This window comes from Gorilla gorilla, chromosome X, assembly GCF_029281585.2.
Source record: "Gorilla gorilla gorilla isolate KB3781 chromosome X, NHGRI_mGorGor1-v2.1_pri, whole genome shotgun sequence".
In the NCBI taxonomy this organism is placed as follows: Eukaryota; Metazoa; Chordata; class Mammalia; order Primates; family Hominidae; genus Gorilla; species Gorilla gorilla.
This window is the reverse complement of record NC_073247.2, coordinates 148,394,115-148,419,187: the sequence shown is the minus strand read 5'-3', so window position 1 is coordinate 148,419,187 and position 25,073 is coordinate 148,394,115. Positions and strand designations below refer to the sequence as shown.

The 25,073-nt window shown below is 38.7% G+C and overlaps 1 protein-coding gene across 7 annotated transcripts in view; it reads left to right on the top strand.

The window, feature by feature from the left end:
* Window positions 1-25,073, top strand: part of ARHGEF6 (Rac/Cdc42 guanine nucleotide exchange factor 6) — a 118,040-nt gene that overhangs the window by 73,673 nt on the left and 19,294 nt on the right. For all 7 annotated transcript variants that reach the window (XM_004064939.4, XM_063703344.1, XM_063703343.1 and 4 more), the window contains 4 exons: window positions 643-765; window positions 19,277-19,415; window positions 22,034-22,093; window positions 24,062-24,208. In XM_004064939.4, coding sequence (XP_004064987.1) covers window positions 643-765; window positions 19,277-19,415; window positions 22,034-22,093; window positions 24,062-24,208 — 469 coding nt within the window. The remainder of the gene's footprint in view (window positions 1-642; window positions 766-19,276; window positions 19,416-22,033; window positions 22,094-24,061; window positions 24,209-25,073) is intronic.

The following is a 25,073-nucleotide window of genomic DNA, read 5'->3' as shown; positions in this document are numbered from 1 at the left end:
CTAAGCGAGAAGGGCAGATTACAAACTAGATTCATAATCCTTATGTTTTCCATTTTATAGAGAAACGTAGAAAAAAGCCCAAGAAACATGTCAACATTTTTAGAGTCAGTATCTCCAAATGGTGGGAGTCTGAGAAATTCATTTTTCTTATTACATTTTTCTGATTTTTCTACAAATGAAGACAGGTGGCTTATAATTTAAAACATTAATTTAAAAACTTTTGAGGCCACGCTGCCTAGCAAACACCAGGCCTCCAAGATTACATAATATTCTTTTGTGGTATGTCATTTTTGGATTTGATTAGTTTTGTCTGTACTCAAACTTTAGATAAATTAACCAAGAATATTTTTAGTGTACCCAGCTAAATTTGAAAATAATCATCTTAAAAACAAACAAGCAACCGTACCTACTAATTCCAAGTAAGTATCTGACCCTATGTATTAGAACTATGTTTGGTGGCTAGAGTTTAAAGCAGTGGGCAAGAATTTGAGTTTCATGGGTAAAATGGTTATAATATAGTTTCTCTTTTAACCTTGGCAAAATATTCAGAAGGCTTTCATGCTGCCAGATTTAATTGGAATAATCTTCCTTTGCCTCCTGTTTCCTATTTTACATTCTGTGTTTTGTCCATTTTGTTTACAGGTTTCCAGAAAACCAGCACAAAGTAGGAGGTTGTCTACTGAGTCTCATGCCTCATTTTAAATCTATGTATCTGGCTTACTGTGCAAACCATCCTTCAGCTGTAAATGTGCTCACTCAGCACAGGTAAATAGTTAACATTTCCCCAACTTTTGCAATGAGATACTTTCTTAGGACCACGTCATTTGGAAATCCAAGGTCTTCAGTTGGACTCTTGATTATCCCTGTTCATGATGCCAGGAACTGATTCATTGTTACATGGATTGATTGTCCATTAATCCAATGAATACATTCTTGAGCACCTACTATGTGCAAGGCCCTGTACCAGCTGATGGGGATACAGGAATGAACAAGGAGGAGGAGGTCCCTCCCCTCATTGAGCAGAGAATCTTGAGGGAAATGCAGATATTAAATTAAATGTTGTAAACATGTCATATTATGAAACAGTAAGTTAAAAGGGTTCTGTGAGATAACATTAACATGATATCAACTTAGTGGGATGTGAAGAAAGGGTCAGGGAGGGCTTTCCTGAAGCAAAATTCTATTTCGAGCCTATCATTTAGCTTTCCCCTACCCCAATGAATGTTTTATCTGAGTTGCTGACACATAGCTAAACTGTGTAGCTTCATCTCTTTTTGCCTTCCCTAGTCTGCGTAGAGAAAGTTTTAGGCAATGATGTAGCTACAAAGCAGGTGTGAGCTGTGTGACAGATACTTTAAGCAAAGGGCTCTGATAATAATTATACATGAATATAAGTTGCTTCCAATTCATGATGAACAATAGAATAGTGTCTCCTTTAAGAATACGAGTCCTTGCAAGGGACCTAGATAAGTGTCACACCTCTCCTGCCATCCTTAGCTTCTGACTACCCACCCCTGACACATTCACTGACACATTCATCTGGGCCAGAAAACTGTAGGACAGGCTTAGTGACAGAATTTTACCTTTGAAGTCATATGCTGGAAATCCAGGTGGGACAAAAGCAAGTCCAACATATAGAGACTCTTGACTTAACTTGGAGACTAAGATGCAGAATGGACATGGATTCTGGAAGCTGTTCAAGACTGAAAAGAATATTCTCTTAATCTGACCTAGATTTGAGCTCCCAGAGCTAGGCTAGAACATTAGTTGACACGAGCCTCCAGAAATGACAGAAATTTTGGTTCTTGTCCTGGTTTATTAAGGTGCAATATTTATTGGCTTTACAAAGATGTTATGTAAGGACATTTTAAAGATTGAATGCAGTAAGTCCTGCTTGAAGGTCAATTTTATTCCTCTGATAAATTTTGAACTCTTATGGAATAGCAAATATGGAAATTGGAGTTTAAAGAAAGAGAGGTCATGAACCTGGAATTTTTAGGCAAGTGGCTCAACTGCTTATAGCTAACATTAGCTAGTAATAGCAATGATGATGTGCCAGGCACATGATGTAAAAGCCTATGAGGGAGTTATTATTATTACCATCTCTGCTTTACAGATAAGACATTGGAAGGCTTAGGTTAAGTAACGTGCCCAAGAACTCATAGATCTTAAGTGGTTGAGCCAGAATCCAGGTCTGTCAGACTTCTAAAAAATATTTTTATTAAGACATATATTTTATCCACAGAAAGAATAATGTAAATGCAAATTTAAAGGATCACAATAAAATGAGCACCTGTGTATCTACCACCTGGCTTAAGCAATAGAAAGTTACCCTTTTCTTTTCTCCCTCCCCTCCCCTCCCCTTCCCTTCCTTTTTTTTTTTTTTGACAGAGTCTTGCTCTGTCACCGAGGCTGGAGCGCAACTGCAACCTCTGCCTTCCAGATTCAAGCGATTCTTCTGCCTCAGCCTCCAGAGTACCTGGGATTACAGGCACGCACCACCACGGCCAGCTAATTTTTGTAGAGATGGGGTTTCACCATGTTGGCCAGGCTGATCTCGAACTCCTGACCTCAAATGATCCGCCCACCTTGGCTTCACTTGACGGAGCAAGACTCCGCCTCAGACAAAAAACAAAACAAAAACAAAACAAGAACAGCAACAACAACAACAAAAAAAAAAGTCACTGCACCAATATATTTTCTCACTATCTGTGTATGAGGGTTTCATTTTCTCCACACCCTCACCAAACATTTGTTATTGTCAGTCTTTTTGATTATAGACATATTAGTGGATATGAAGTGGTTTCTCATGGTGAGATTGATATGCATTTTCCTCAGGAATAATGATATTGAGCATCTGATATGGTTTGGTTCTATGTCCCCACCCAAATCTCATCTTGAATTGTCAACCCTACATGTCGAGGGGGGGACCAGGTGGGAGGTGACTGGATCATGGGGGTGGTTTTCCCCAAGCTGTTCTTATGATAGTGAGTGAGTTCTCACGAGGTCTGAAGGTTTTATAAGGGGCTCTTCCCCCGTCGCGCTTGCTCTCTTTCCTGCCACCTTGTGAAGGAAGTACTTGCCTTTCCTTCTCCTTCCACCATGATTGTAAGTTTCCTAAGGCCTCCCCAGCCATGTGGAACGGTGAGTCAATTAAACCTCCTTTGTTTATAAATTACCCAGTCTCAGATAGTATCTTTATAGCAGTGTGAAAACGGACTAATACAGCATCTTTCATGTACCTACTGGAAGTTCGTATGCCTTCATTCAAAGAAATGTCTATTCAGATCCTTAGCCTGTTTTTAAATTCGGTTATGTGTATTTTTATTGAGATATAATTTATATAACATAAAATTCACGATGTTAAACTATGCAATTCAGTGGTTTTTAATATATTCACAAGGTTGTGTAGCCATCACCACTGTCTAGCTCCAGAACATTTTTATTACTCCCCTCTAAAAACCTGTCCCCAGTAACAGTCACTCATTATTAATGGCTAGTGATGTTGCGCATCTTTTCATCTTGCTTATTGGCTATTTTAATGTCTTCTTTGGGAATATGTCTATTTAAATCTTTTGCTCATTTAAAACATTCAGTTAGCTGTCTTTTCATTGTTGAGTTGCAACAGTTCTTTATATATTCTGGATATTAGATTCTTACCAGATACATGTCTACCTTGGAGATACTGTGGATCCAAACCACTACAGTGAAGTGAATATTGCAATGAAGTGAGTCACATGAACTTTTTGGTTTCCAAATGAATACAAAAGTTATATTTACACTCTACTGTATAGTCTATTAAGTGTGCAATAGCATTATGTCTAAAAAAGCAAGGTACATTCCTTAATTAAAGAATACTTTATTGGCTGGGTGTGGTGGCTCATGCCTGTAATCCCAGCACTTTGGGAGGCTGAGGTGGGCAGATCACTTGAGGTCAGGAGTTTGAGACCAGACTGGCCAACATGGTAAAACCCCGTCTCTACTAAAAATACAAAAATTAGCCAGGCATGGTGGTGCATGCCTGTAACCCCAGCTACTCAGGAGGCTGAGACAGGAGAATCGCTTGAACCCGGGAGGCGGAGGTTGCAGTGAGCTGAGATCGTGCCACTTCACTCCAGACTGGGTGACAGAGCAAGACTCCGTCTCAAAAAACAAAATACTTTATTGATAAAAAATGCTGATGGTCATCTGAGCCTTCAGCAAGTTATAATCTTTTTGTTAGTGGACAGTTTTCTCTCAACGTTGATGCTTGCTAAATTATCAGAGTGGTGGTTGCTAAAGGTTGGGGTGGTTGGGGAAAATTCTTAAAATAATACACCAGTGAAGTTTGCCACATCGATGGATTCTTCCTTTCATGAAAGATTTCTCTGTAGCACGTGATTCTGTTTGATAGCATTTTACCCATGGTAGAACTTCTTTCAAAATTGCAGTCTTTTCAAACCCTGTCACTGCTTTATCAACTAAGTTTATGGAATACTAAATTCTTAGTTGTCATTTCAATAGTGTTTACAGCATCTTCCTGACAAATAGATTCCATCTTAAGAGACCACTTTCTTTGCTCATCCATAAGAAGCACCACCTCATCTATTCAAGTTTGATCATGAGATTGCAGCAATTTAGTCACGTCTTTAGGCTCCACTTCTAATCCTAGTTCTCTTGCTGTTTCCACCACATCTTCAGTTACTTCCCCCACTGAAGTCTTGAACCCCTCAAAGTTGTCTATGAGGGTTGGAATCAACTTCTTCCAAACTCCTGTTAATGTTGAAATTTCGACCTCCTCCGCAAATGTTCTTAATGGCATCTAGAATGGTGGTTCTTTTCCAGAAGGTCTTCAATTTACTTTTCCCAGATCCATCAGAGGAATCACTATGGCAGTTATATATAGCCTTCTGAAATGTAGTTCTTAAATAACAAGACTTGAAAGTCAGAATTACTCCTTGATCATGCACTGCAGAATGAATGTATTAGCAGGCATGAAAACAACATTAATCTCCTTGTACATCTCCATTAGAGCTCTAGGTTGACCATGTGCATTGTCAATGAGCAGTAATATTTTGAAAGGATTTTTTTTTTCTGAGCAGCAGATCTCAACAGTGGGCTTAAAATAGTAAACCATGCTGTAAACAGATATGCTGTTATGTAGGTTTTGTTGTTTCATTTATAGAACACAGGCAGAATAGATTTAGCATGATTCTTTTTAAGGGCCCTAGGATTTTCAGAATGGTAAATGAGCACTGGCTTCAACTTAATGTCACCAGCTGCTTTAGCTCCTAACAAGAGAGTCATCCTGTCTTTTGAAGCTTTGAAGCCAGGCATTGACTTCTCCTCTCTAGCTATGAAAGTCCTAGATGGCATCTTCTTTTAATAGAAGGCTGTTTCCTCTACATTGAAAACCTGTTCTTTAGTGTAGGCACGTTCATCAATGATCTTAGATCTCCTGGATAACTTGCTGCAGCTTCTCCATCAGCACCTGCTGCTTCACCTTACACTTTTTTGCTAAGGAGATGGCTTCTTTCTTTAAACTTCATGAACCAACTTCTGCTAGCTTCAAACTTTTCTTCTGCACCTTTCTCACCTCTCCCAGCCCTCACAGAATTGATGAGAGTTCGGGTCTTGCTCTGTATTAGGCCTTGGCTTAAGGGAATGTTGTGGCTGATTTGATCTTCTATCCAGACCACGTAAACTTTCTCCATACAACAATATGGCTGCTTCGCTGTCTTATCATTTGTGTGTTCACAGGAGTATCACTTTAATTTCCTTCAATAACTTTTCCTTTGCATTCATAACTTGGCTGACTGGTGCAAGAGGCCCAGATTTCAGCATATCTCGGCTTTTGACATGCCTGCCTCACTAAGCGGAATCATTTCTAGCTTTTGATTTCAAGTGAGAGACGTGTGACTCTTCCTTTCACTTGAACACTTAGAGGCCACTGTAGGATTATTAATTGGCCTGATTTCAATTTTGTTGTATCTCAGGGAATAGGGAGGCCCTAGAAGAGAGAGGGGGAAGAGGGAATGGCTGGTGGGTGGCGCAGTCAGAACACACACAACATTTCCTGATTAAATTCACTGTCTTATATGTGCATGGTTCATAGTGCCCCCAAACAGTTACAATAGTGACATCAAAGATCACTGATCACAGATCTCCATAACAGATATAATAATGATGAAAAAGTTTGGAGTATTGTGGCCGGGCGTGGTGGCTCATGCCTGTAATCCCAGCACTTTGGGAGGTCAAGGCGGGCGGATCACCTGAGGTCAGGTGTTTGAGACCAGCCTGACCAACATGGAGAAACCCCGTCTCTACTAAAAATACAAAATTAGCCGGGCATGCTGGCACATGGCTGTAATCCCAGCTACTTGGGAGGCTGAAGTAGGAGAATTACTTGAACCTGGGAGGCGGAGGTTGCCGTGAGCCGAGATTGCGCCATTGCACTACTGCCTGGGCAACAAGAGTGAAACTCCGTCTCAGGAAAAAAAATAAAAAAAGTTTGGAGTGTTGTAAGAATTACCAAAATATGACACATAGACACAAAGTGAATACACACTTTTGGAAAAATGGCACCAATAGACTTGCTCAACACACGGTTGCCACAAAACTTCAATTTGTAAAAAATGCAATTATCTGTGAAGTTCAATAAAGTACAGTGCAATAAAATGAGGTGTGCCTATATATGATTTGAAAAAAATGTGCTTTCATTTTTTGGGTTGTCTTTTCAGTTTCTTGATGGTGTCCTCTGAAGCACAAAAATTTTGATTTTACATTTTAATTTTGATGATGTCCAATATGTTGTTTTGTTGTTGTTGCTTGCACTTTTGGTGTTATATCTAAGAAATTATTGCCTAATCCAGGTCATGTAGATTCATGCCTGTTTATTTTCTTAGAGTTTTATAATCTTAGCTTTTATATTTAGGTCTTTAATTAATTTTGAGTTAATTTGTGCATATGGTTCCATTTTATTCTTTTGCATGTGGATATCTAGTTGTCCCAGCACCATTTGTTGATTTCTATTCTTGCAAATTGAAGTTGTGTTTTATGGCCCATAACGTGGTCTGTCTTGGTGAATGCTCCATGTGAGTGTGAGAAGAAAGTGTGACTGTTGTTGAATGAAATATTCTACAAATGTTAATTAGAACCACTTGACTGATGGTTCTATTCAGTTCAACTGCCTGCTTACTAATTTCCTGCTGCTGGATCTGTCAGTTCCTGATAGAGAGATGTTAAAGTCTAACCACAATAGTAGCTTTATCTCTCTTTTCAGTTCTATCAATTTTTGTTTCATGTATTTTGATACTCTGTTGTTAGGTGCATTCACATTAAGGATTATTATGTTTTGTGGGAGAATTTGCCCTTTTATCATTGTATATTTTTCCCTCTTTATCTCTGATAATTTTCCCTGATCGGAAGTCTGCTTTGTCTGAAATTAATACAGCTAGTCCAGCTTTCTTTCAATTATTGTTAATAGGATATATCCTTCTTCATCTCTTTACTTTTAATTGTCATAGATTAAAATATATGTTGTAGACAAAATATAGTTGAGTCTTCTTTCTTAATCCACTCTGACAGTCTCATTCTTTTAATTGGCGTATTTAGAAAATTCACATGTTAAGTGATTATTTATATATTTGGATTAGTATCTGCCATGTTTTCTATTCATTGCAATTGTTCTTTGTTTCTTTTTTACCTCTCTTTTTCTGCCTTTTGTGTTTTTAGTAAACATTTTATTTTATTTCCACTTTTCTCTTAGCATATTATACTCCCTTTAAAAAATTTTACCAGTATCCCTAGAGTTTATGTTATGTATTTACAGCTAAATCTAACAACACTTTCACATAACACTACACAATTTCATAGGTAACTTATAACAGAATATTCTCAATTCCTCCCTCTTATCCCTTATAATATTATTGTAATTCATTTCACTTTTCCATAAAGTAAAATCACCCAATACACTGTTGCTATTATTACTTTGAACAGTTATCTATTAAATCAATTAAGAATAAGAAAAATGAGGCCGGGTGCGGTGGCTCGCGCCTGTAATCCCAGCACTTTGGGAGGCCGAGGTGGGCGGATCACGAGGTCAGGAGATCGAGACCATCCTGGCTAACACAGCGAAACCCTGTCTCTACTAAAAATACAAAAAATTAGCCGGGCGTGGTGGCGGGCACCTGTAGTCCCAGCTACTAGGGAGGCTGAGGCAGGAGAATGGCGTGAACCCGGGAGGCAGAGCTTGCAGTGAGCCGAGATGGCGCCACTGCACTCCAGCCTGGGTGACAGAGCGAGACTCCATCTCAAAAAAAAAAAAAAAAAGAAAAATGAAATATTTTGTTTTACCTGGATTTATTATTTTTCTGATACTTTTTTCCATGTATCCAAGTTTTGTTTGTTGTTTTTAAATCTATATCACTTTCCTTCTCTCTGAAGAACTTCTTTTAACATTTTTGCAAGGCAAGTCGTCTGGCCACAATTTCCCACATTTTTTGTTTGAGAAAGTATTCAGAATTCTAGGTTGTCATTTTTTTCCTTCAACACTTTAGATATTTCATTCCATTCTGTTGTTTGCATGGTTTATAATGAGAAGACTGATACAATTCTTATCCTTGTTCCTCTATAGGTAAGGTGTTTTTCCCTGTCTGGCTTCTTTCAAGATTTTCTCGTTGCTTTTGCCTTTCTGCAGCTTGAATGTGAAATGGCTAGGTGTAGATATGTTTTGCTATATATCCTGCTTGGTGTTCTCTGAGATACCTGGATCAGCAGTTTGGGGTCTGTCAATAATTTTGCAAAATTCTTGGCCTAATAGGGTCAACATTTTAAATATTTCTTCTCTTTTCTCTTTCTTTTCTGTCTATATTCCCATTATGCATGTTACACCTTTTGTACTTGTTCCACAGTTTTTGTGTATTCTCTTCCATTTAAAATTTTTTTCTTTACATTTAAGTTTAGGAAATTTCTATTGACATATCTTGAAGCTCACTGTTTCCTCAGCTATGTTTAGCCTATTTGTTAGACTATCAAAGGCATTCTTCATTTCTGTCACAGTGTTTTTTATTTCAGGCATTTTCTTTTGATCATTTCTTAGTGTTTCTATCACTCTGCTTACATTACCCATCTTTTATTACATGTTGTCTATCTTTATCCGTTAGAACCTTTAACATATTAACCATAGTTATTTTGAATTCCCTAATAATTCCAAAATTTGTGTCATATCTGAGTCTGATTCTAAAGCTTGCTTTGTCTCCTCAGACTGTTTTTTTCTTGCCTTTCAGCATGCCTTGTAATGTTTTGTTGGAAGGCAGACATGATAAATTAAGTAATAGGAACTGAGGTAACTAGGTGTTTACTGTGAGGTTTTCTGTTAATCTGACTAGGATCTTGCCTGTGTTTAATGTTTGCTGTAGCTGTAAGTATGAGGGGCTTTAGATTTTTCTTGTTTCCTTTTCTTCTCTCTTATTAACTTTGGCTTTCTTTCTTTCCTTTCCTTCTTTCCTCTTTTTTTTGTCTCACTGTCTCCCAGGCTGGAGTGCAGTGGCGCGATCTCAGCTCACTGCGACCTTTGCCTCACAGGTTCAAGCAATGTTCATGCCTCAGCCCCCTGAGTAGCTGGGATTACAGGCATGTGCCACCACGCCTGGCTAATTTTTTTGTATTTTTAGTTTAGACAGGGTTTCATCAAGTTGGCCAGGCTGGTCTCAAACTCCTGACCTCAAGTGATCCACCTGCCTCAGCCTCCCAATCCTGCTGAGATTGCAGGCCTGAGCCACCGTGCCCTGCCTATCTTTGGGTTTCTTAAGAACTCCTTCTTAAATAGAGTCTGTGTCTTGCAGATCCCTCCCTGTAATCCACTGTTATTATATATTGGGGCCCTGTCAATGTGGTGATAAGGTGTTGGGGAAGGGGACACATTCTATAATGTTATGAACAAGTCTCAATTTTTTAGTAGACCTGAGTCCCTGGAAATTGACCTCCAGAAGCAATTCTTAGCCTTTTTTAGTCCTCTCACATATGGCAGGAAGATGAGAGAGGGCTGAAGCTGGCCTATTGTACCTTCCTCAGGTCAGATAAGACTTGGCAACATAGTTTTCCTTGGAAGACAGGCCTTTGTTTTGGAAAAGGTTCTGGGATTATTTCAAAATGGATGCTCCACCCCGCCCCCCACTCCTATCCCAAAACATGAGAGGATTTTTCTCTGATCTTCACTATGGAACATTTTTGGGTTTTTGGATCCCAAACCCACAAAAGCATTGCCCCGCCTCAAGATGGTTCTCCAGGAGCTTTTAAATCTCAAGTTGGGGTCCACATTCAGACTCCAGGAATTCATTAAAATCACTATGCAAGTGTTCCTGCCTGTTACTGGGTCCAGTGGCTTCTGCTTTAGGGAAGCTAATCTCAGCTGTAATTCTCTGTATTCACTGTTTCTCCAGATTTTGAGGTGGTGATTTTTTCTGTGATCTCAATTCTCAGTAAATCTAACAAAAGTCATTGATTTTCAGTTTGTTCAGTATTTTTTAATTATGACTATAGTGTGATGACTTCCAAGCTCTTTCGATGTCAGAGCTGAAATCAGAAGTGCTTTAATGATTTTTTCACTATATTTTAATTTTTTATTATTTTAAACGTTTTTGTTATAAATTTTCTCTATAATATTTCACTATATTTTGGGGTGTCTTTTAGTGGTTACTCTAAAACTTTCCATATATATCTTATCAGAATGGACTTCATTATTTATGCTAACTTAATTCTAGTTATATATAAAAATGTGACTCCTGTATAACTGTTTCCTCTTCCCTTTTTATTATTATTATTATAAATATGAACTCCATATACACAATAATACATGTTATAATTGTTATTTAATTTTATGTCCATTAATACAACTGAGAGAAGAAAGGAAAGGAAAAATATATTTATAGTGTTTGTTATATTAACTTTCTTATTTACCATTTCTATTTCTCTTCATTTTTTCCTGTGAATTTGCGTTACTATCTGGTATTATATTCTTATTCCAACAGACCTTTGCTCCCACCTTTCTCCTTCATGCTGTGGTTTTCAAATATATTAAATTTATGTGTGTATAGGTCCAACAATGAAATTATAAAATTTTGCTTTGGCCAATTGCTTTTATATCAGTTAAGAGAAGAAGAAGCATGTATTTATACTGTCTTTCATAATTGCATATTTACCTTTATTGGTGCTCTTTGTTTTAATATGTGAATTTAAATTTAAGTCTGGGTTTACTTGCTTTCAGCCTGAAGGTCTTCACTGAGTGCTTATTGTAAGGTGGATTTTTAAGAAAGGATTCTCTCAGTTCCTGTCTGGGAATGTTTTCATTCCACCTTCCATTTTGAAAGATAGTTTGGATGAATACAGAATTCCTGGTTGGCTGTTCTGTTTCTTTCAGTACTTTGAGTATGTCATCCCACTGCCTTCTGGACTCCAAGATTCTGACGAGAAATCAGCTGTTAATATTATCTAGGTTCTCTAGCCCATGACGAGTTGTTCTTCTCTTCCTGCTTTCAGTTTTCTCCTTGACTTTCAGGATTTTTATTATAATTTGTGTGAGTGTGGACCTCTTTGCATTTATCCTACTTGAAATTCATTGAGCTTCTTGTATGTGTGGGTTGATATTTTTCTCAAATTTGGGAATTTTAGTCATTCTTTCTTTGCATATTTTTTCTGCTCCATTCTCTCTCTCCTCTCTTTTTAGTACTTCCATTATGTATATGTTCTTTTGCTTAAAGATTTTCCATATTTCTCTGAGGCTGTATTCATTTTTCTTTATTCTTTTTTCTCCTTTTTATATTGCATAATCTCTATTGATGTATTTTAAGTTTACAGATTCTTTCTTCTGCCAGTTCAGATCAGCTGTTGAGCCCCTCTAATGAAATTTTAAATTTCAGTTATTTTACTTTTAAACTCTAGAATGTTCATTTGGTTCTTCTTATTTCTTTTTGTTTACAATTTCGCCATCTTTATGGATGTTCTCTATGTGGTGAGACATTGTCATCATAGCTTCCTTTACTTCTTTAAGCATGGTTTCCTTTTGTTCTTTGCACATATTTATAATGGCTACTTTGAAGACTTTATTAAGTCTGACATTTTGCCTCTTACTGACAATTTCTGTTGTTTCTTATTTGTGTAAGTTACACATTCCTGTTTCTTTGTGTGCCATATTGTTTTTTGTTGTTGAGAACAAGACATTTTAGGTAATTTTAGATTTCACAACTGTGATACTGATTTCATTCCCCACTCTCTGGGACATGTTTTTGTTATTTGCTTATGTGTTTGTTTAGTAACTCGATTTGACTATTTTAGTGAAGTCTATTTCGCTCACAGCGTACAATCTCTGGTATCACTCTTCAGAGGGTACAGCCTTGGTCAGGCATGCAGTCACTCTGGAATGACAGTGGTCTTAGCAGAGCTGTCTTTGACTGTCTCACTCCCTGATCTCTCTTTTAAGCCCCATTTGGTATCACATCCAGGTGTTAGGCTCTCCTAATTTCCAGCTGATTGGCTCTAATATTTTTGACAATTTCGTGGGGGACATAAATTGCTCCACCATCTGATCTAATTAAGTTCAAGTGGAGACACTTTTTGAGACTAGACTTTGAGATTTCTTCTGATCCTTCTTAGCGCTTCCTAGCTGTCTGTTTCCCTGGTTCTCTCTCTGGTGACCTAGCTGGCCTATGGGTGAGCTTTTTGCACTTAAGTGACAGGAGCTACCTGCCTCCTTTTATTGGCTTACTACCAAAATCTCCTTTGTTTTGGCAAGAGCTCTTAAACTTGAATATCCCCACATGCCTTTTTTCCAAATAAAACCAATTTCTTCATGGAGAGCTTCAGAACTCTTCTGTTCCCATGGACTGCGTCTCCCTCTGGGCAAAATCTCACTACTCTGGGAGCTGGGCAGCATGGGTACCCTCTGGTTGCCTCTTCCAGCTTGCCTTTTCCAGCATGGAACTCTCTACCCTACACTTGGGCTGGGGTGAGGGTGATTGGGCCTACTCTCCAGCCTGTGTGGGGGCTGCGTGAAGTGAGCTTTCGACCTCTCAGGCACACTTACCAGGAATTTAGCCTCTTTTACACAGAGTTGAAGGGGAGAGATGTGCTGATGACCTGTCCCTCCTGGTGAGATATCATATTTTTTGACTGGTAGCTGAGAGGCCAGGGAGGCCTCTCTACTTGGTCACAGTTGCCCGGAATGGAGCTTCTGTCAAGCTGAGTTGGGAGGAGGGAGAAAAGGGAGAGCTGGTCATAGCTCAAATGCTGTAAGTTCTCCCTGTTCTTACTGAGTTTTAGTAGATTTTCCTGAATAAATACTTTTTTTCATTTGTCTTATATCATTAGGACAACTTCTAGATATTTTATTTATTTTTATTTTTATTATTATTGGCTTTTCAGAGACAAGGTCTTGCTCTGTCACCCAGGCTGGAGTGCAGTGATACAATCATAACTCAACGCAGCCTTGAACTCCTGGGCTCAAGCAATCCTCCCACCTCAGCCTCCTGAGCAGCTGTGACTACAGGCACACACCACCACACTCAGCTAATTTAAAAAAAATTGTAGAGACAGGGCTTTCACTATGTTGCCCAGAGTTTGCTGGTCTCAAACTCCTGGGCTTAAGTGATCCTCCTGCCTCAGCCTCCCAAAGTGCTGGGATTACAGGTGTGAGCCACTGCGCTTGGCCTAAATGGTTTTCACCTGCTATGCTTTTTTTAACTGAGTAGTGCATCCAATGAATCTCATGCCACCATCTCAAAAGTGGAACTCCTTACTGTTTCCTTTTATGTCCTTCTGTGCCCTTGCCTGATCTGAGCCTAAACTTTTTACCACTTTTTTAATGTCTCACTTCACAATTCTACCACTTAGAGGCTGTTTTACCCAAGGCAATTCACTTCATTTCTAAGCCTTAATTTCCTCACTTGTAAAATGAGGGTCAAACCACCTACCTTGCAGGATTGATGTTAGTATTAAATGAAATAATGTATACTAAGCACCCAGCACTGTGTCACCATGCCCCATGTGTCCTTTAAACATCTACCTACCAGCTACTGGTTTCTTTTTAGGAAAAAAAGTATAAAATATTTCAAGCATACAAAGAACAGAGATAATATAAAGTACATCCACATACTCACTATTCAGCTTAAGAAACAAATTATAGATGCAATTCAAGTTCTGTGTATTCTCTTCAATATTTCCTGCTCTTCTCTCCCTCACCAGAGTGAACCACAGTCCTAAATTTGTTTTTGTCATTTCCAGGAATGTTTTCATACTTTTCTACATATCTACAATAAAGAAAAAATGATTCACAGACTTTTTTCCTTTGATGAATTCATAAATGTCCTGTGAATATAAGGGCAAATTCCTTAACACCAGTAAAATGAGCACATGTTCTCCTTTTGATATGAAAACAATATTCTGGATGAATACTGGAAAGAAATGGTTTACCTCAAGTGGCAGACTTTCTGTGGTGTTTAGAGAAGTTTCCATTGTAACTCTATGTGTTAAAATGTTGCTGACTACATTTGCCTATGTTGGGAATTTAATTTTATAATTAAAATTAAGTAAAGCTTCCCTCAAACATTATGGTTTGAAGTTTGTTACACAGTTGATTTAAAAGATTCTCAAGTTTTTGGTGAAGTATAATGCCCTGTTTACTTTTAGTTAATGGTGTTTTTGAGAATTTTATAATATCCCTTGAAATGATGGAAGACTCACTGGAGTCCTCATAGAACTAAATTTTTATCTTACTGGTTTATTTACAGGTAAAAGGGATGAACATTAAAATACTTGAGGTTTTTCTCACATGTGCTTTTAATATAATCTCAACTATTTTACATGCATCTAGTGGCAATTTATGCTGACCTATTAAAGGCAAAGCACAGTGAAATGAAATTCACAGAAAATTCACATTAAACATTTTTTAGATGAAGATTTCAGCTGAAATAGGGACATTGGTGGATTTCTGTTCTTTCCTTGCTGAAGCTGTGATGTTCAGGTGAACTTCTTCCTTTCGGCCTTTAGGTGGCAATACCATACCAGGAATGCTTATAACAATTGGCCCTGAGAAGGGATCCAGCCTTAAAATTGTATGATTGCATGCAGGTGTCTTGTTAAAAATGCAGTCGTGTATGGCCTGAATTTGGATATGTAATCAGACCCCAACCTTGATGTGTCCCCATATTTGCATATATTTGAATGGCCGCTCTAGTCTTTTGTTGTGCCCTGGGTGAGGTATTTCGGGATTTCCCCTCCCTCTCCCCTGCTAGCTTGCTATGGTAGCTCCTGTTTCTTCCTGGGAATAACCTCTCTTTTACAAAAATACCCTCTTCTCTCCTGTGCTTGCTTCAGTGTGGCATTCATCCTTTTTCACGAGGGAGAGGGTTAAATGGGAGATCAGAGAGAAGAGGAGTTGGTGCTAAGACAGATCCGGACCTCACTTCCGTCTCTGCTGTGCTGTGCTTTTGCTCTTGTTAGTTCTCTCCACTCTTTGTTTACCATGGTTGCCAGCAATGAAGACTTTGAGAAACCCCCCAAAAAGTTGTGTACTTGCTCTGGGGGCAAGGAGCACAGAAAAAATTTTGAGCCTAGGTTCTGTTCTTTTCTGTCTTTGAAGGACCAGAGAAGGGAGCAAGTAAGACTGATCACAAACAAAAAGTGGTAGGGACAAGGCCGGACGCGGTGGCTCACGCCTGTAATCCCAGCACTTTGGGTGGCCGAGGCAGGTGGATCACTGGAGGTCAGGAGTTCCAGACCAGCCTGGCCAATATAGTGAAACCCCATCTCTACTAAAAGCACAAAAATTAGCCGGATGTGGTGGTGTGTGTCTGTAGTCCCAGCTACCCAGGAGGCTGAGGCAAGAGAATTGCTTGAACCCTGAAGGTGGAGGTTGCAGTGAGCCAAGATCGCACCACTGCACTTCAGCCTGGGCAACAGAGCAAGACTGTCTCAAAAAAAAAAAAAAAAAAAAAGGAGTGGGGACAAAAAAAGAAGCAAAAGAAGCACACCACCTAATCTCTGGGGCTGGATAAATGAAAAAGAGAAGAAAGGGAACCACTCTACGCAGTGTGAGTGGCACTCTTGAAATTTTCCACTGGCCAGAGGCTGTGGCAGCCAGCTCCTCTTGCCTCACCACCCCTTTTGGACCACAGTGATTTCCCCCGAAGGGCTTTTGGGGGAGTAATTGAGGTGGAGAGGAGGAATCTCTGACCTTCTGCTAGGTAGAGTTATGATCATTCAAATTAGAAACCTATACAAAGATGCCACAGAAGCACTTCTATATGAGATGGCTAAGCTCTGTAGTGTTATTATAGTATACATAGTTTTCTTCAGCTTTCCAGTCCAACCCAGAATATCTCAGAGCCCCATCCACCATGCATTCTATGAAATAAATGTATGTTGTTTTAAACAGCATTTATACACTGAGAACTGCTTCTGTTGTATCATGTCACATATACAGAACATTTTAAGCTTGAAAAGCAAGTCTTAATCCACTGCTATTTCAAATGGGCTGTATAAAATTCTACATTTAAAAGACAGATTGTTCTTTGGTATAACAATATATATTTATGTATTATATTTGTGTATAATGATACTAATTTGTGTATTATGTTTATTTGGCTAAATAAAATGTGTCTTTTAGGATCTATTTATCATAGATAAAAGGCATTTTAGGACAATTTTGTTCTTTTGTTGCCCTAGTAAAATTATCTTTTCTGAAGAACCAGTGTTTTAATCCAAGATAGTGATCTCATGTTGTATTGAAATAAATTTAAATTGTTTTATAATATTTAGCAAGCCTAGAAGTTAGAATGCTGCATGGAAGGTAATAATAAGGTACACATTAGCATTTGCTTTTAATTGCTTTCACTCTTGCATCAATTAGAGTAAAATGTTGAGGATGCAGGCAGTCATTTAGTCACTGAAAGAATAAAAAAACTTGTTTACTAAATTGAAAAGAAATTAGGAAAATGATTTTCTCCAAATTACATTTCTACTCAAATGCACTCCAAACCCGAGTTATTTCCCTAATTATATTTTGTATGCAATGGATTTTTAAACCTCTTTATGCACTTTATGCTCTTGGTTGGCAATTGAACATCAATTGAATTTCCATTAAGTTGGAAACCACAGGTACTGGTAGTTTTTAAAGATGTGATTTTAGCAAGGTATTTGTCTTGGGATAATAATAATAATAACGCATCCATTGACTACTTTAAAGTTTACAAAATCCTGTCCTGCAGAGAGCCAGTATGGTATCCTGAAAAGACCTGAGGCTTTGGCTTCAGACCTGAGTATGAATCCCACTGTAGCCACTTACTATCACCCTTCCTCTCAGTTTTCTCATCTGTAAAATGGGGAGAACACCTATGTTGAAATGTTGTTGTCATTAAACAAGAATGAATGCATGTACAATTCTTAGCATGAAATAGTAGCGTTAAAACTCCCAATATTTAATCTTTGCAATTTTATTAGGAAGCAGGTTTTATCTCTCTTATAAGCATGAGTCAGTTGAGGCTCAGGCAACTCATCCAGGGTTGCCAACTCTGTTTTATGACTCCGAGTCTAGGACATTTCCCTCCCTTTGGCTACTTCTGGAACAAGACTACGAAAACTGATAAAAGGATTAGCAGCAGGCTGGGTGCGGTGGTTCATGCCTGTAGTCGCAGCACTTTGGGAGGCTGAAGTGGGAGGATTGCTTGAGCCCAGGAGTTCGAGACCAGCCTGGGCAACATGGCAAAACCCTGTCTCTATAATTTTGTAAAAGTTTTATAAAAAGATTAGCAGCAATTGCTAGATATGACCTCTCATATGTGATCTAGACTCCATTAAGGCAGCCATTCCCAGCCCAACATGTGTGCCATACTGCATGACTCAAGGCTGCTGTTGCATTAGCTGAAACTCCATCTTTTCTCTCCTGCTCAGAAAAGCCCACGAAGGGAGAGTGTGGGTGGGGATTGCAGGGATAACCTGCAATCCGCTCTGTTTCCAGCCTCCTAGTACTTTATTACTGATAGCAAGTTTTTTGAACACACTTCACACCTTATAGCAGCACACCACAGTTGGGAACCATGGCATAAGATGTGTTCTAGGGAGAATAAGTAGGTCACTTTGCACTAGGGGTTTCCTGCTGGGGAGTAGTGAGAAAGATGGTGGAGCCAGTAGGAGTTTAAAAAGTTAAGACTTGATCTTGTAGGCACTCAGCTTCTTGGGTAGGAAAGCAATGAGGCTAAAATGGTAGTCTGTAGGACCTGGAAAAAGCCTGGAAGCCAGGAAAACAGTTGGTCTATTGAAGTGAGCCAGATGGGATGAGCTGAAATCCTGAACTAAGGCAGTGGCAGCAGGAATGGGAAGGAATGAACAGATCCAAGAAGATTCGTGACTGACTGGATATGCATGGCCAACCAAAGAGGTAAAAGGGCCATGTAATAAAGCAGAAGTTTCAACATAAGCTGTCACTTAGGCAGTAGGTTTCCTCCTCTAAGTATATTTTGCTTAAATATGTATCAAAATGATCTTGCAGCCCCAGGACTCAATATCCCTGTTGGTGGAAAGTAAACAGTTTGGAACGGTGCTAAACAGCAGAAAAAGCACTGGCTTAGAATTAGACATTTACAGCACACAGTTCATAAAATATTAATATATTTTTTCACCAAGTTACTGCCTTATGGAAGTGTTTGGTTAACCTGCTTCACTGGTTTTTGATATTGGGCTAAGTGACTTTGTGGTTAGTCATACAAACATGCTGGTATCTAAATGCAGGAAGTGATTCTAGAACATTACAAGTGGGTGATACAACCTTGTGGATTGTTATCTTTAGGCACCTGACCAGCCAATAACTAGGACGTTTGAAGTGATTAAGAAAATCTATTTTTTTAATTATACTTTAAGTTCTGGGTCATCTGATACACTGTATATCTCCCGCCCATGAATGTAGGCTCCTTAAGGGTGGGGATTTTTTTTTTTTTGTTCACTGCTGTAGCCCCATCAGAGAACAGAGCCTGTCACTTAGTAGATGCTTAATCAGTAATTGTTGAATGTGTGACACCAGGGATCATGAGTGTCTGGCTCACCAAAGGAGCCCTTGTGCTGATTTTACAGAAGGAGCTTAATAAAGCCTGATTTAGTTGAGCCAAAACAAATTGAACAGCATTTGGACTAGTAAAACACATTTTTATTTGGCTTTATATTGTGTGAAATACAGTAAAATAATTTTAGGTTGATAATTCTTTACATGAGATATTCAACAGTAACAAAATTATATTTGTTCTTTTGCTAGTGATGAGTTGGAACAATTCATGGAAAATCAAGGTGCATCGAGCCCAGGTATCCTCATTTTAACAACAAGCCTCAGCAAACCATTCATGCGACTGGAGAAATATGTTACTCTCTTGCAAGAGTTAGAACGGCATATGGAGGTAAGGGAAGGTGAACTTTTTCAAGCTCGTGTGCCAAGTATGGTCCTGTGCTCTGGAGGGCGCAGCCAATTTGCCTCCAAAATGGCCTTGCAGAGGAATCAAGGTCTTGGATTCAAAATTTACTTCATCTGTTCTTCCCTCTTCTCAGGCTTCTAGTTTTCCTTTTTATGCAGCAAAATAAGATCCTTATTCTTTGCTACTAGATATTAATGATCATTCTCCCTTTTCGCTCTTCTCTTCCAAGCCTTGGTCCTGTGGCTTCCCTTAAGTCTATGCTTACTTGCTAACTTGAGTTTTCTTTTGCCCTCTCAGTAGTTTGGTCAAAATCCAACTAAGAAATCTTCTTTGTTTCTGGTATATTAACCAACTTTATTGTGGGAGATAGAGCAAGATAACATCAGAATGTACAAAGAACAAGTTCACTATAGACAGGAATATTTATCTCTAGAATTCTGCCATCATTCAACTTCCTGACTCTGGATAACAATGGAAGATTCTGGTATTCCTTAAAGACTAATGGATGGATACAATATTAGTGGTATCTCTCTACACATCATGCACGTACATCAGAGTCCCCCCACATTTTTATTTATAAGCCTACGGTTTACTTGCAACTGTTGTAGCATAGCTATAATCTTTTCTAAATACTAAGATTTTGCAATGAGGCCTGATAATTGAATATTTTTTCACCAAGAACCAAAGGCCTCATGTTATGAAAAACCAATCAGCAGAGCTAGCTCCTTGAGCCGTTCTTTTGTGATTGTTCATGGGGGATTTAAGTGTGGGTGGGAGAGGAGGGCCTGCTGGAGGAGGCTGCATTTACCCTAGTTGCTCTTCCTGTGTCTGGGGAAAGGTTTTGAGGTTTCAAGGGGTTTGATTATCTTTAAAGAAAAAGAGTGCACCCGCACTCTGCCGGGCTTGTCAGCATTTGTAAGGATTGAAAGAATGTTCTCTGAGCGAAACCACATTCTCAGGGTATTTGACCTGCCTGAAAGCTGGAGGCAGTGGGGAGCTGGTGAGCAAAGCCTGTCAGTGTGAAATTTCAGTTAGGGCTCAGGAAGGTGTTGATCTCTGGATGCCTTTCCATAAGCTAAACCAGTTTGCTGAACTGTTTGAGGTTTGCCCCTCCTTGCTTATCACAAAAATCCAGAAACGAGTGGCCTCAGTTTCTATTACTTTTCAATGTTGAAATGCAAATATGCACTTATTTTGGGGAGAAACAAATCCCAGACGCTCCTGCTGCCTGGATCCTATATCTCAGTCTTTCTTGTAGTGGAGCCTGTTCTCCTCCTGCTTCCATTTGCTGTGGGTCACATGTCTTTGGCTGCCTCTCATTTCCCATCATCAGAAAATACAAGCCTTTAGAACTAGTTCACCACTGGGTGAGACACTTTGTGCAGATTTCAGAGCATTTGGCATGGCTGCTAACAGTAGAATAAAGCCTGAAATTCTTGGTTGTCAGTTGATTTGGATAAGGATAAATTTTACTGTAAAGGAATACAACCTTACTTTTTATGAGCAATGTCATTCTTGGCTTGGGTCAGGCCCCTAATCTGTTCAGCTCTGTATTTTATCACCCGAGACTAGTGGGGCAGGAGATTTAGTCTTCCCTTACTCCAGCTGAGTTCCAAAGGTCATATCCCCTATGCCCCAATGTTAGGTGCACATCTACCCATAAGAATCTCTATCTTCCCTTCATAAACAGTTATGGAATTATGGATTCCTCTAAGCCGTTTTTGAATCTGTCCACTTTTCGGAATTGCAAGTACCACAGGATTGCAGGCCATGTGTAAGAGCCTTGCTTAAGAAGGAAAATACGGTATGAAACTTGGAATCTTTTCCCATCTGCCACGTTCACACTGCTGAAAGAAAATGGAGGCATTTTAGGAAATGGAATTAGATTGATTTTTCTCTTGAGTTTTTGTTGTTGTTGTTTGTTTGTTTGTTTGTTTTGAGACAGGGTCTCACTCTATCACCCAGGCTGGAGTATAGTGGCGCAATCACAGCTCATCACAGTCTCGACCTCTGGGCTCAGCTGATCCTCTCAGATCAGCCTCCCAAGTAGCTGGGACTATAGGCATGAACCACCATGCCCGGCTAATAGATTGATTTTTCTCTAACCACGACTCTTGTTTCCACCATTCCCTACCTCCTGTCATCTACCAACAACATGACCTAATGATGTACCCCAAATAATTATTTAATTATTATATTTATTATTAAATAGTCATTATCCAAAGTATAATAGCAAAAAGGGAAATGGGAACTCTTGCCTTTTACTACATTGTTACTAAATATATGATGCATTACCAACTCTCTTAATTTCTTAATCACCTAATAATTAGAGTCACTGAGATTCCAAATGCTCCCATGCTGCTCTATTTTTTAATCTTTAGTATACAGTAAAATTAATGTTTTTCTTCTGGTGCACAGTTCTATGAGTTTTCACACAGGTATAGATTCATGTTACCATGACCACAATTAAAATACAGAACAGTTCCGTCATCCCCCAAAATTCTCTTGCTATCTTTGTGGCCATACTCTCTTTCTACCCCAACCCTTGGCAACTGCTGATCCTCTCTCCTCTAACATTGTTTTCAAATGTATTCCTTTGATAGGATACTCATCCAGATCATCAGGATATTCTGAAAGCAATCGTAGCATTCAAAACTCTCATGGTAGGTGATGCTTTAAAATCACAATTCTACATTTTGTATACTTTATTCCTGAAAGAGCAATTTGTGTGTAACATTTCTTTCCCTATACAAAGGTCTTTAGAATGGAAATAAGCTTTCATGACAGTATAGCAGTGATTGTTTCACTTAATTTTGTCCTCCAAAAATCATGCTTACCTAAAGAAAGGTTGCCAGGCTGAGGGTATAAAGCAATCACATTTACAGTCTCAGCCACATTAAGCCACATTAAGCATTGGTGTGTAGGTGGGGGGTTTCCTTTTGTCTCTTTGTCTTTACCCCCATTGCTCACCTAATGACGAGTCTGTGTAACTCGTCATTCACTGATTTGCATCAATACTGGATTCAACTAGTTATGCCAAAGGGTATGAGTTTTTTCTTTGCATATGAAGAAGAAATCCTTCATCAAATCTAAAAGGGGGGAAAAACCTAAAGTACTAAAATGCAAGTGCTTTAAATAGGTTGCTATCAACAGTACCCGTGATCTTGTATCTTCAGTATGATGGTTAATGTATCTTCTTGAACCCATTGATATAAAACCACTTGGTGCCATTTTAGGAAGAAAGAAAACTTCATTTTGGGCAATTGATTAAACTTAGCTTCATTTCACACAATTCTGTAGCATTATAAGTGATTTGGACTAATGTTGAATTATTAATCCTTGTTGAAAGATCAGTAATTGACGTGTCTGTAGTTGAACAGCAAGTTGAAGACCAGAGTAAGTATTAGATTAAAATTGCCATTGTTATATGCCAAAAACAGTCCAATATTGGCAGTTTTACATGGCGCAAGCTAATGGAACAGCCCAGTGAAACCCACACATTTATTATAATTTTGGTTCTTCTATTTTTTCTTGTATAAATAGGAATGTAAAATGAGTCTTTTTAAAAACCTGTATTTCTTTCTGATTATGTTATATAACTTGCCTTGATGGTTTAGTATATTTATTCCTACTATAGGTGCTCTTAAAATATGTGTACAGTGAATTTATTTCTTTGAGTTTCCATGTAGCTGAAAGGGACAGCAGAGATTTTATAGAAAATATACCCCCAAAATATTATCTTACATTCATTTGGAAACAGTAACAGAACTAACCATGTGCTTATTTTTGTATTCAATTTGGAAGGCATGCTGTTAAATTAAGATAACCTCACAGTTTCTTAAGCAGTGATATATATATATATACACACACATACACACACATATATATATAGAAAGAATATTCATACCCCACATAGTGTTGGCAAACTGTAATTTTTTCTTGGTTTGAAATTTCAGTATGTCATCATGAAATTCAGTTGTATCTCTTTTTTCCAATCCTTTTAGAAATAAAAACTAATTTAGTATTTTTTTCACAGCAATCTTGGTCCTTAAAGTACAGCAGTGCCTAGGTTTCATTATAAGTTTGATTCACTGTGGCATAAAGAATTTAATTTTCTCTTTCACTATAACTCCAGGAGAAATTTTTTGTTTTTTATTATTTTCAAGATGTTACCTTGTTGGAAATTGAGCATATGTTAGAAATACAATTATTTTGTCACTAAAGCCCTATTTATGCAAAGATAGACAAGGTAAGAGGAGCTAAAGCAGGGGCACCAACCAGTAGATCTGAATCTACCAGGTCCTCACCTGGCTCTGGTCGGTGTGATTTGGCTGCTTGCTTTCCCATATTCTTTACAGGGAGGGAGAAATAAGCTCTTTCTAGCATTATGTTTTGATGCTTTGGCAAAATGAAAAATAGGCCTTCCTCACAAAACCTTTGGGGGCTCAAGCCTAGAGATTTAGGGTAGTGGATCTTTCTGTCTATCAAGAACAGGCCTGGTCATGGGATTCATGATGAGGAATAGGGACTCAGTGGGAACCAAAGAGTCAGAAGCCACATCTTCCTTTGGTCTTATTTTAGTCTATTTCATAAGAATTCCTATTCCATTATGTTCTGCTTTGGTTCTGTAGGGGCAATGTCAAGATCTGAGGAAGAGAAAACAGCTGGAGTTACAGATACTGTCTGAACCTATTCAGGCATGGGAAGGAGAAGATATTAAAAACTTGGGAAATGTGATTTTTATGTCACAAGTAATGGTGCAGTATGGAGCATGTGAGGTAAGGTATTTCAAATCTCAACATTATTTCTTCCATCTTTCATATTTTTCTTCCTTTTTTTTTTTTTGACGGAGTCTTGTTCTGTCACCCAGGCTGGAGTGCAGTGGTGCCATCTGGGCTCACTGCAACTTCTGCCTACTGGGTTCAAGCAATCCTCCTGCCTGAGCCTCTTAAGTAGTTTTTCTTCCTTGTTCTTCCATCAAAGTCAAATGCTACAACATTCAAATCAGAAGCTGAGCACCTGTTCTTTGTTCAACATTCTGCTAGGTGCTGTGGGAGATAGGAGAAAAGAACAAGCAATGATCCCTGTTTTCAAAGAACTTATTAAAAACAGACTAAAACACAAGTTGCAACTAGCTAACAAACCAAATAGTCAATATTCGATTTTGCAATCTCAACAAGAGTCCATAGAAGTTCACAGGAGGGAGAGATCAAGAAGACCTTATGGAGACAGGACTTGAGGAGGGGGCACAAAAACAAAAGGGGAGGATTTCGCAAGGCAGAGGTCATTGTTATCTTAGGAGAGAACAGAAATGTGGCTTTGGTTTGCTGCAGCACAGTAAGGAAACTAGCCTGTAGGGAGCAAAAGAAGCAACTTGGCCCTAGTAAAAGATTGATTGAGTCAGGTAGAATTAGACTATGCAGAAGCTTGACATCAGGCAAGAGTAGTTCAGATGGATGCAACAGGCCATGGGAAATAATGAAAGAGTCCACAGTCATAGAACAACACTCCGAAAGGGATGTTTCACACTAATCTGAGACCCATATATGTCAAATGAACTGGAGGGAATGGACGAGAAGCAGAAAGGCCAGCTGGGATGGAAAGTGAGAAGGAGTCCCCTAAGAACGGTGGTAACACTGGGAA